Genomic DNA, 13,347 nt, shown 5'->3' with positions numbered 1-13,347 from the left:
GGAAGGAAGGAAGGAAGGAAGGAAGGAAGGAAGGAAGGAGAAAGAAAACAAAAGAAAGAAAAGAAAAGGAAAGGAAAGGAAAAAGGAAAAAGGGAAAGGAAAAAGGAAAGGAAAGGAAAGGAAAGGAAAGGAAAGGAAAGGAAAGGAATATTGTCAATTATCCCAATTTTTTAAGACAAGAAACTGAGGGAAAGAGTTGTAACAATAATAGTAATAATAAACCCTTCCATGGCTTTTCATCATGCACCAGAGGGAACTCACATATCCCACTCTGGCAAACAAACCTTCACACAGGCTTTCATCACCTCCCCACTGGTAAACGACGCTCAAGCTGAAGTTAAATCCTGGAGGTGCAACAAGTCAAACTATTTGATAACCTATTTCTCTGCAGACACCATCCTTCTGTCAGAAATGCCCTTCCCTGAACAACAGCCCACTCCAGCTCTGTCCTCCTAGGAAATGCCTCTGCTTGCAAAAGTATATACCTAAGCCACTTCCTCTGTGAATCTCCTTGGATGTCCCAAGTTCCCTCAGTGGCTTATTTCTTAAGACTCCCTCTGTATTTTCTTCCTGTCACTATGAACTCTTCCTTCTCTATTATTTGATTGTTTGGATGCATGCCCCCCACTTATACTGCAAATACCTAGAGGGTAGTGATTACACTGTCCCACTCTTGTCCTCACTGACCAGCGGTGTCCAGCACAGGCTCTGGAGTCAAGTTTGGACACTTATGCTGAAGGGTTCTGTGCACCACTTGCACATCACCATCCTCATCCATGAAACGAGAACAACATATCTCTTTCACAGGCTATCTGAATAGTAAGTCAGAAAATGGACAAAATATACATAGAACCTAGCAAACATTTACTAATGAAATGGGGAACACTGCATCACTGCACACCAGAGGAACCCTGGCAGAAAGCCAATAGACTTGGTGAGGGATTGACCAGTTTTAAACCAAAAAACAAAAAAAAGAAAGAAAGAAAATCCCACAACAGCAAGGGGATGGGGCACTCCCAAGGCTGACAAGCTTCTCCAAACAACCTAGATCATTTCCCAGCACACATCAGGTGCTGATTCAACCTAGAAATGCAGTAAGCACCGTATCTCTGCTTATCACAATATCAGGGATTCCATAAGTGCTCAAGAAATGCTGTTAACAGTGATGGCAAAAACAGCAATAAATGCTGTAGTTATTATTAGTTGATTCAGCAACAATAAGACTCCTCATGTGGAAAATTCCTACAAATACATGTACAAAGTTCTGTTACTTACTATAAAGTCATATTTCCTAATCTGTTCAAAGACTTTAATTGCATAACTCAATGTGAGTTTTACTTTTTCATTTTTAAGTATTAGTTAGCCTGTTTTAAATAATTTTCTCTGGTGAGCTCAAAATATTTAAGGCAGCTGAACATTCTTGTTCTCTTAAAAATGAAACTTAATTCAACTCTAAAAATATCTGAAACCGAACATGCATTATTTCTGGCATACTCTCCTTCAAGTAGCAACATCAACTATTTCATGACATTTTCTAAACATCATGTCCACCTAAACCTTTTTTTTGTTTTTTTTTCAGGTCTCACAAGGACTAAGAATTACAAACTCTTCTTTCAGGCTTCCCTAATTCCCCTCTATTTAAAATCTCTGTCCTGATGTTCAGATTTATCCAAGTTAAATATTTCATTACCCACTTTGAAGTTACAATGAGACCTCACTCAGAAACCCAAGGCGCTTCTCACTCCTCTCACTTTTGTGTATACACTGTACTGGGTATGTCTTTGCTGACTGCAAGCTCCCCAGGGCAGCAACCCATTTAATCTACATTTGAGATCTGTAACTCTCTGCATAATGACAGTGAGGATCTCTGTGTTACTCCTTGTTGCTGTGAGCCCACTTAACTTTGGAAAAAATTCCCTTCTATAAAATCAAACAGCAGTGCTTTACAGCTCTGTTCCAATGCTGAAAGTAGGAACTGAAAATAAAACATATGTTCCTATTACAAAGGAATAAAAGTCATTTCTACTGAAAACACTTTACAAATCCTAAGAACAATCATCAAGACAACGGAAGTCATAAAACCAATGCCAGAAAAGGGTGACACTTGATAGTCAATCTTGCCCCAAATGTGCTGAATGGTTCTTTTTGCTATCAACGCCAGAACACAGAACCTATTACTAGAAGTTAATCTTCTGAAGTGTATGTGATTTAATCCAATTCAACACATATATATGTGTGTACTCGCTTGGCTGTATCCCTTGCTAGGAGTGTGAAACTTGCTACATTACATTATGGCTATGTCTACACAGCCAAATGCTTTCAAATATACTGTATCATTTGCTTTTAAAAGTTGAAAAAGCTGCTGAAGACAAAGGAGAATGTCAGAGGTATCAGGTGTAACAAAGTGATAGTAAAACAAGATTAGATATTTGAAAAACATGCTCTTTATATATAGTATAAATAGAATCTTGCATTTGCAATTAAAATACATACATACATATAAGAATATAGAGAAAGGAACTGTATATTCATGTAGGTGAATTACTAATTACAAAGGGTAGAATAGTAACTTTGCAGGAGAAAAATCCGATAGACACCACCTTACCCAAATGATCAAAGTTATCACCACCAGTATTGGGATATGATATACTGACATATTCACATCATCACCTCAAGGCTATTCCAAGCAAAGGTATGTAACTTAAATCTATTAATGAGAAACTGGAGAAAGGAAAAATCAATGGACAGTCTACAAAACAACTGGTCTGCCTCCTTCAAAAATACCAAGGTCAAAAGAAATGGCTAACGAACTGTTCTAGATTAAAGACAACTAAAAAGACATGACAGAGACAACACGGACACTGGATAGAATCAAGGTTGAAAAGACTGATGTCTGGAGAAGCTAAGGACTTTGCATTAAATCACCTCGTCCCTTAGTGGCAGCACTGGTAAAAGTAAAGCCCAAAGCTCCCTCTTGAGATGCCAGACCTGGGAAGTTAGGGGTAAACTCCAAAAATTCATACATTTTTAAAATATTTTTCTTTTTAGCCTTAGGCATGTCTTAGTTCAAAGGCTGGATACTCTAACATAAGAAATATTATTATAGGCACTTGATCTTCATGGATTTAATATTCACAATTTTAAATATACATTAGTAATCATAAAAACCCATGAACTGCAATATACTGTAAATCAACTGGGTCAAAAAACAGAATCGTATGTTATTTGGCTTATGGAGGAAGAGAAAATACAGCTAACGACTAAACCTAGTAATCCACCCATTATGGGTTATGCAAATAATAAAAGTTTTAACTTTTTGGTGGGGAGAAAAATAACCCTTCAAAAGTCCAACCAGCCACAGTGATAAGGAAACTAATGGTAAAACTAATGAATCCAACAAGTCCAGAACATTCTTAAGTAGAAACTCGAGCTATACTTCCCTCCATTTGGTAGGGGAAACCATGTGGTCCTGGTGAAACATTCATATCTGGGATTTCCCAGAAATTACATAACCTTTCCAAATTATGAAGATCAGACTGTTTTTTGTTTTTTTGTTTGCTTGTTTTTTGAGGGACAGGGTCTTATTCTGTTGCCCAGATTGGAGTGCAGTGGCACAACCCCAGCTCACTGCAGCCTCAACTTCCTGGGCTAAAGCTATCCCCTCACCTCAGCCTCCTGAGTAGCTTGGGAATACAGGTGTGTACCACCACACCAACTAATTTTTTTTGGTGGGGAGGGTTGGAGAGATAAAGTCTCACTATGTTGCCTAGACTGGTCTTAAACTCCTGGGATCAAGCGATCTTCATGCCCTGGTCTCCCAAAGTGGTGGAATTATAGGCATGAGCCACCATGCCTGGCTTGAGTTCTTATTTGCTCTAAAATTGTTTTAAGTTTCAGTTGTAAAAATCATTCCTGCATTTCCTTTTTGCATTTTTGTGGCAGTCAAAATCAGATTAAACTGAACATCAAGAAAAACACTGACAAGAACATGTTACCAAAAAAAAATATATGAAGAGAACATAAGGAATGCAGTAGTCTCTCTGCTATAGCTGGTGATAATGGAAGTTTCAAGGATTATGAATTGGGAGAAATTTTTTTAAATACATACATATACAGATGCAGAAATATGTAATCATATCACACACACACACAAACATAAATGTTTCAGGCCTAAGTATTCATTTATTTATTTGAAAAATTACTGACCACCTTGTGTATGCCAAGTACTGTCTTCAGAGACACAGCACTGAACAAATCTAGCAAAGTTCTTCATGGAGCCTGTGTTGTACTTGGGAATGGATGGAGACAGATGATCAAAAATTAATATAAAATATAACATTAGGTGGTGTTAAGAACAATGAAGAAAAATAAAGCAGAAGAAGACAGTAACGGAGATATTTTGGCAGCAGTGGTCGGAGAAGGCTTCTCTTAGGAAGCGCGTCTGGGCAGAGACCACAGTCAAGCAAGGGAGCAGGCCCATGTGCACCCCACAGGTGAAGGAAGAGCCGCGCCCACAGGTCAGCACGACTCTGAGTTTGGAATGTGCAGGCAGGTCACTGGCGTCGCTGAGTTACACAATCTGAGTGGGACAAGGGGCCAGGCAAGAATTCTGGGCATAAGGGTGGCGTAATTTCTGCCCTAACAGGATCATTCTGGCTACAAAGTGGAAAGCTGACATTAGAGGAACGAAAACAAAAACAAGAAGATTGGCCAAAACCCCTGCAATAGACAGGCAAAGTGGGTGATGGTTTGGCCAGAGAGTAACAGCAGTGGACACAGAGGACCAAATTTTCAGATTCTGGTTTTATTTTGAAAGTAAAGATGACAGGATTGTTGACAGACTGAATGCAGGGTTTTGAGAGAAAGATAAATACCAGGAATGACAATTTGGCTCTTGCCTTACCCACCCAATAACTACACATAACATTTAGTAAGAAGAAATGTCAGGAAGGAACAAGTTAAAGGATGGCAAGAAATCAAGACCTTGATTTGATATATATTATGTTTCAGATGCCGATTCAGACACTTCAGATGTCATCAAAGTGAAGGTAGCTAGTAAGCAATTGGATATCCAGGTACTGGGGAGAAGTATTAATAAATCCAATGGAGACTGGCTGGGCAGTGGCTCACCCTGTAATCCCAGCACTCTGGGTAGTGCAGCTAAGAGGATCACTTGAGCCCAGGAGTTCACAAAAAGCCTGGGCAACACAGTGAGACCCTGTCTCTACAAAACATTAAAGAATTAGCCAGGCATGGTGACACATGCCTATAGTCCCAGTAACTTGAGAGGCTGAGGCAGGAGGATCACTTGAGCCCAGAAGTTTGAGGAAGCAGTGAGTTATGATCATGTCACTGCACCCCAGCATGCATGAGACTGAGACCCCAACTCTAAAAATAAATAAATAAATAAGTTAATCCAGTGGAGATCACCACACACACACACACACAAATGTAGATATATGAAGAAATATGTGTATGTGTGAAGGCTGAATGAAACTTCAAAAAGGATAACAGAGGAGAAAGGAGAAGAGAAACTTGAACATCATGTTGTATCTACCTCAGCACCATTTGAAAATTTGGTAATGAAAATGTATTACTTTAGTAATAAAAAGGGGCACTTCTTTTGTATTCCCTCAAATCAAATAAAATGCTGATGGGGGAATAAACTCAGAGAAATATAAAGATAGCAGAAGACCACTGTGAAAACAACACTAAGAGGCCATCAATGTTAACTTGTGGATTACTACCTTCCAGGACTTTTTCCTGGGCATTTCTGGGCATTTCTTTTCTAAAATACACTTTCTTTTTGTTTATTTGTTTTAACACGTGTAGGATGATGCCAAACTCAAAGATGGCAGCCACAGAATTCAGACCATGTTTCTGTTTTTAATTTTAAGTGTTCACGCTTTTAGAGTGTGCTCCACTCACCATCAGGGTGCCCCTACCACTCCCCACCACTTTATACCCCAACTCGTTTATCCAGGGCACCACCTGGCATCTGATGACATCTGTGCTTTCTGTCCCTCCTCCTCAGAGATTTGTGTTTGGACTCTCCCTTACAAAACCATAAGCTGTTTTCATTTCACAAAGAATTATTTATAAACTCAATCTCTAAATGGTCATATTTATACATAATTCTTTACGTACATTTCTGGTTTAGCATCGTTATCTTCTACGAAGTATGTTTTAGAACCACCTCAAGAAGTCACGGTCTAGAAACCAACATAGTGGGGACTCTGACTCAAAATACTGACCATGGCCAGCATAATTCTAGACACTGGGGACTTGGTGAGAATAAGACCGATATTCTTGCCCTTAGGGGCCTCACATTTTAGTGCATGTGAGTTGGGCACAGAGTGACAGATACAAGTATTTTAAACATAACTTCAGATATTGAGATGGACATTAAATAAAATAATAACATGTGAGAACATAACCAGAAGTAGAGGGAGAGGAGATAAAGAGAGGGAATGCAATTTAGGTAGATGGCCAGAGAAAGCCTCCTGCAGAAATGACATTTAAGCCAAAGATGCAGTGAAGAGACAGAATCACGCAAATATCCCAGAGAAGACCAACCAAGTACAACAAACAAGAAACACAGAAGCCCTGAAATGGGAAAGAGCTCAGCTCAGCATATTAGGAGGATAGAAGGAAGGCACTGTGGCTGGAACATCATAGGAAGGGCTGGGGGCAGATCAGAGACGACTTCACTGGCCACAGTAAAGAATCTAGATCTGCATTCCAACTGTAATAAGAAATTGCTGTAAATTTATAAGTAGAAACACAATAGATCATTTAGGCTTAGAGATTAGTACAGTAGTTATACAGAGAATAGAACGTAAGGCGCAAAAGTAACAGCAGAGAAAGCTGCTAAAAGGCTGCAACTCTATCCAGTCAAGAGATATCGGTGGCTTGAACCAGCATTTTAATAGCTGTGGTGGTGAAAAGTGTTCAGATTCAGGATCTATTTTGGCAGTAAGATCAACAGCCCTTGCTAATGGAGTCAGGATTCTGAGACTGAGTGAACTATCCATACCCGAGCGACTCAAGTCTCACCACGGACCTTCTCAACACTCACCACGCTGGGCTGTGTCCAGAGGGTGCAGGCAACGATTACTTGCAAAATCAATAATGAAATGTAAGGTGTATTGTATTCTCTCACTTACCCAAATTCGGATCAGGAGCCTGACGTTTCTTAATTTTAGCTTCAGATATAGCAGAATAATAGGCACAAGTCATCTTGATCAACCACGTTGCTCGAACCATTGGCACAGAATATTTAGCTAAATATGCAAAAACATCCTCTTTTTTACTAAGGATAGGAACCTAAAAAGAAACAACATAGTATGTTTATAATAATCACACACTGTGTTCATCACTAGATAAACCTAAATAAAGGTGAAGCAAAAGAAAGAGGCTATAAGTTACCTGCTAGCTCTAAGAAAGTATATCCTTGATTGATTTTCAAATAGCACATGCAGTTTTTTTTTTTTTTAAGGAACATTTTAAGCCAATTTTCATTACGAAAAAATAACCAAAACTAGGTTTAGCACAATATAAAAGTTTCATTAGTTGTTCTTTCTATTTTTTAAAAAATAAATGATTTTCAGATTCTCAGATGCTGAGAGCTACTCATCTTATCAAAAGAGCAAGGAAAAATAATTTCATGACAGTCCTCCAAAGAATTTATCTCAAAATTGGAAGGGACAGACCAAGTGAAAATTGCTCCTACTCTATATTTTATCCAGAACTTTTTTTGTGTGTGTACAAAGCTTTCTGATTAACATTTCATAAGAGTAACAATTTCCAGAAAGCTTCTGAAAGTGACATTAGTCCAAAATTTAAAAGAGAGGCTACAATGACGGATCAGTGTATCTGCCTAATAAACACTGAGCCAGAAATAGCTAGGTAATTAATTTACTGGTTGAAATTAGGCACTTGAGGCAGTTAATTATGTCTTCCAGACCACAAAGGTACTATTTAGCAAATTAGTATCCCAATGTACCACTGAATGGTTTGAAAGAGTTAATTCATTCTTCTAGTATCCCTCATAAATATCCTAAGAATAGCCCATTCATCTATATCATCTATTCAAGTTTATGAATATAAAGGAAGAAAAACAGTGAACAAAGACTACATTAGCCATGATGCAGCAGGATGAGAGCAATGAGACCGAGGGGCAAGGACATGCTCCACGCCAGCCATGACCCCCTCTGTACTCCACTCCTGAATGAAGCCTGTTTGGCTAAGCCCTTCACTCCTGGGATCCTCATTTATGAACTGTGTTATTAACATCAACCCTGTCCACCTCACAGGGTAGTTAAAAGGATAAAGCAAAACAATTACATGAATCAAAATTATAATGATTATTTTGTTGTCAGTTCCAAGGATTTCTCCATGCCAACCAAAGTGCTTTGAGGCCATGGATGTGACCCTTTCTTAGAGGATCTGGAACAACACTACTATAAATACCAAGAGCCCTGGTCTCTCTGTCCCAAACTCTTACTTGATTTTGTGAAAATCAAGGCTTCAAACCAGCTAACTGATTCATACAGCACGGCATTTTTCTCTTAACCAAATCCTCACTCATACAGTGGTATCTGTGCACTGACATGTCACAAATTTGACTTTTCACACACTTGGTACAAAGTGTGATCCTAGAATAATTCTTTTTAAGAGCTAATTATTTTAGTGTGTGGCCCTTAAACACAAGCAAACTATTTCACCTGGCCTTGCCAAAGAACTATAAAGTTTTCCAATGCTGAAGGAAAAGCTGTTTGGGTTGCACATTAAGAAGCAATGTATAGGCCCTGCACGGTGGCTCAGGACTATAATACCAGCACTTTGGGAAGCAGAGGCAGGTGGATCACTTGAGCCTATCAATTTGAGACCAGCCTGGGCAGCATGGCAAAACCTTACTAAAAATATAAAAACCAGGCAGGTGCAGTGGCACACACCTGTAGTCCCAGCTACTCAGGAGGCTGAAGTGGGAGAATTGCTTGAGCCTGGGAGGTAGAGGTTGCAGTGAGCCAAGATCACACCACTGCACTCCAGTCTGGGCAATACAGCGAGACCGTGTCTCAAAAAAAAGAAAAAAAAATGCAGTATATCCACATACATATTTCATGGGCAATTGAAGAGACTAGTCATGTACAGTTCCTGCCTTGGGTGCTGACTTCAGAACACAGACCCCATGACAGAGGCAATTACACTGCACCCAACACAACTAAACGGGAGATAAAAGTCACATAGGCCAAAGCTAGAAGGCTTCCTCTCTGCAGACCATATACTAAATTGTATCTCTTTTAGACAAAAAAGACACAATTTAACAGGAACATTTCCTGAAAATGAGGCTTACAAGGCACATCTCTCATGGAGCACAAGGCTCTTGGCATACTGGCTATCATTTAAGTCAGGGACAAGAAAAGCACAGAGTTCAATATTCAGTTCAAGACCTGAGTAGCTGCTTTTCACCAGAATGTACAGTGTGGTGTCAGTGAGTTAAATTTTCATTGTCAAGGTGAGGCTGTCTCTCATTCAGACATGCCAAAAGGTTATATAGATCAAGGCCTAAAACATAAACAAGTGCAAGTTAGCATCTCCAAAAGAGTCACTACTAGTAGTTATCTTTCATAGATGCCTAAAGGATTTCCTTTCAACTACAATTGGCAGAGGGGAAAAAAATAAAACATCTGAACTTGTGAAATGTTTAGATGAGACAGCAAACAAAACTCAGCACAGATCTTAGATTAACAGCACAATGCAAACCTCTACCTCACTGTCCGTACTAGCAGAACCCCATGAGAACTGGTTGATGCAACTCAAGACTTCAGAATTCAGAAGAACGTATGTGAAAGAAGTTACTCAATTAAGAAAGCAGACCAACCAGACACATATTAATAATTTTGTCAAATCTACAGTTGGGCCAACTCAGAAAGATAAATACATTTATATTGACTGAAGTATTGACTTCCTCACCTTGTTGCATTACATGTTTTTCAGTAAAGAATACATGTGATTTTAAATGATAGCTAAAACTTAGCAATCATAGGGCAGCTGTCTGGTTCTAAATCAAGCCACAGCTGCATCTAAGTACAGAAAGAAAATTAAGACACCTAGCATGTGCTGGTTTTCAATCCACAGAAGAGTGTCCTATCACCTTTCTCCTTGGATGCACATTATCACTGCATTCTCTATTTGCTAAGCAAGGGTAAACGCAAAAGAAAATTTCACAGACCGCAGTAATTAAAGTCACCTGAAGGGAACAGGTGAGAGTTAATGAACTGTTCAAGACCTGGAAGAATATCCCTAGATGCCAGAAGTCTATTTTTCCAAATCGATCTATAATTGTGATTGAGTTAAAAGGTCCTTTACAAGCCTCTGTGGATAAAGCCTTGGCACGCTATGAAGCTTCACAGTAGCAGAAAACCAGGTACTGAAACATGATCCATACAGGAAACCATTATGAACTCAAGATAAGATTTCAAAGATGACTCAGGATCTTAGCAGGTAAACCCAGGCTTTCTACCTTAAGCCATCGCACAGATGAATACCAAAAATTAAAGAAGTATTTGAACTCTCTAATATGAAGAACATGCAGAGAATGCATTGCTTTACCCCATTCTAAAAGAGATTTCACCATCTCAAGAAGATGATATGCTGAGGAGGGAAGGCGAAGGATTCTTGAAATGCCCAAGAAATGAATATTTCAAGGTATATTTAATCGTTTTATAAAGAAAACATCTTCAAGTTTACAAAGAATTAACATCAGGGCTTACCTGAGGAACACCTGACTTGGCCAGAGGCAGCTCCTAATAAAGAAAGAAGAATAATGGCTAATACACTGCACCATGATTCATCTTCCTCCTACAAGAGGAGAAACCACTACTCCCCTAAAGCAAGGGCATCAACTCCTCAAGAGCAGCAAATCCCAAACATGCACTCTAAAAACTTATGAAAAAAAGAAAAACTAAATGGAAAGATGTCAGGCTGGCAACATGGAAAGTATGAACCGTTAGTCAAAAGCCATCAAATACTGAAGGATGACCTATGACTTACATGGCCTTCAGATACAATTCACAGGCCACAGTGGGACCACAAAGTAAATATTCACCACTGGAGAAGAAGTCATACATGGTTCAGCCTGGATTGAGACAGTGGTACTAACTGAATGGTAAGAGGTGGTTATGCTGACTGTACACTCTTTGAAGATTTCAGTTGCCTTTCGCCACTGAAATCTACGCAAGGCAATACAACGTTATGACATGAAGGCAAAATAAAGCCAATAGAAGCTACAGACACTATTTTCAAAGAGCTGCTTTGGAAAATAGGCAAATACACAAAAGAGCTCCTCTATAAACTGGGCCTGTACCAAGCTGACAAGGAAAACTTAACACTAAGAACAGAAGACAGGCACTACTAACACTAAAGGGCCTTAGGAGAGATAAGAAAAGATCCCTGGGATTATTTCAAAGTTGTGCAAGAAATCAGAGATCAGGACTATGAGCAAGGTATCTAGTTTCTTATATAAATTTCAAGAGGTATCTTATATTGTTTGGACCACGAGACTGTTGAATCTGTGTATTATTTCCCACTTGAGGAAAATGACCAAAGGCAAAGATTTTAAAAGAACCTCCCACATCCCCTCCCCTATAAAAAAAGCTAGAAGCTATGAATAAACCTGCCCATTTTGTTCTAAAAATTTTTCAAAGAACAAGCACACATAGAATCACAATCTTTATCTCGCTTGGTAGGAAGGAGACAGCTTGAAGCATTTGGATGGGTACTTTTAAAGACAAGAAAATAACCTCAAAGCAAGAATCTTTTTAACAAATCTTGGACATCTTGGCCTAAGAAAACTGGAAATGTAATTTTTTTTTAAATGCAGTCTTCTTGTCTGTTCTCGATTTTAAAATCTTGTCTACCTAAAATCCACATAAACAGCTTGATATGTGGAATGTTTAGGGATTTATAGATGTCCTAGGCACCACATGCAATCAAACAAAAGGGGAAAACAGCATGGGGTGGCACCCACCTGGTACCACAAACCTGCCATTGGGCTTGCAGTCTCAAAAAGAACTGGGAAAAACAAAAATATACTTGAACATTATCTCAAACAGCTGATTGTAAGACCATAACTAAAACAATGTAAGAAATATTTGATACCTTTTTTGCCAAAATAGAAAGCGGCTTATTTCCTGCTAAGTCAGAAAACCAACTATGAATTGCACTCTGGGATCGAGCAGTAACCAGCCAATAATTATCTTTAGCATTAACTTGTGGTTTCTTCTTTCCCGTGTCCTGGAAAGTGTTAAGCTTCAGTTTCTCAGCTAATATGCTGCTAAAATAAGCTCCAATCTGTGGAAAGAAGAGAAAAAAAGGGAAAGTTAAGACAATAAGCTAATAGCTTAGTACTGTACATTAGTATTTTATCTTTATTGTTTCAACTGAAAATCTTCATACAGCCCATCAGAAATTAAATTGGGAATTTAAGTCTTTGAAGCCAAGAGATGTGATTTCCTTACATTAACTATGATACACAGCACCTTTATACCACTATTCACAAGTAGTTTGGCAGAGGGGGGCGAGGGGGGCCTTTGGAAATCTCTGCTAAGATGAAATTAATTACATCCTGAATAAATTTCAGTAGAATGGGTTCTGCTTTAATCCTTCAGCTGCTCTTTCTCCTTTCTAATACGACACACCCGTCAGGAGAGAATGCTTTCCCTGAGAGAAGAAAGCCTAGTAATCACTCAGTAATCATTCTTTTTCTTGTTTCATCTTAATAGCACTTATTTTTGGAAAGGAAACTCGGTATTTACACTCAATGCTTTTAAACAAAGAATCTAGAGAAATTTAATTTATTTAAATGGCAAATTACAAAAGGTTCAATTAAATTTGGTATTCAACATTTTTTATCGGGCTGCCAATTTCACAACTACAAATGTTTCAAGAAAAAGCTAGTATTACCTGCTCTGAATGACGCAAAGTGGCAGAGAAAGCTACTATGAATTACTGTATCGTTTTCATATTAACCAAATTAAAAGATGGACAAGGAAAAAAGAAAGGAACAGGAAAGAACTAACAAGAAGGCAGAGAACAAAGTAATAGCTAAAAATTTAGTGAATCTCACTGGGTGTGGTGGCTCACACCTGTAATCACGGCACTTTGGGAAGCCAAGGCAGGTGGATCACCTGAGGTCAAGAGTTCAAGACCAGCCTGGCCAACATGGTGAAACCCCGTCTCTTCTAAAAAAAAAAATACTGAATTGGCCTGGCATGCGCCTATAATCCCAGTTCCTCGGGAGGCTGAGGCATGAGAATCACTTGAACCCAGGAGCCAGAGGTT

At 38.9% G+C, this 13,347-nt stretch overlaps 1 protein-coding gene across 1 annotated transcript in view; it reads right to left on the bottom strand.

Moving 5' to 3' along the window:
- Positions 1-13,347, bottom strand: part of MED12L (mediator complex subunit 12-like) — a 353,697-nt gene that overhangs the window by 305,395 nt on the left and 34,955 nt on the right. Inside the window, exons 3-4 of the mRNA XM_011958966.1 lie at positions 12,166-12,357; positions 7,167-7,326 (exon numbers count right to left, since the gene is read on the bottom strand). Of these exons, the coding sequence (XP_011814356.1) occupies positions 7,167-7,326; positions 12,166-12,357 (352 nt within the window). The remainder of the gene's footprint in view (positions 1-7,166; positions 7,327-12,165; positions 12,358-13,347) is intronic.

This window comes from Colobus angolensis, unplaced genomic scaffold, assembly GCF_000951035.1.
Source record: "Colobus angolensis palliatus isolate OR3802 unplaced genomic scaffold, Cang.pa_1.0 Scaffold48, whole genome shotgun sequence".
In the NCBI taxonomy this organism is placed as follows: Eukaryota; Metazoa; Chordata; class Mammalia; order Primates; family Cercopithecidae; genus Colobus; species Colobus angolensis.
Note: the sequence above shows the minus strand (reverse complement) of the source record. Positions and strands in the feature narration are given on the sequence as shown.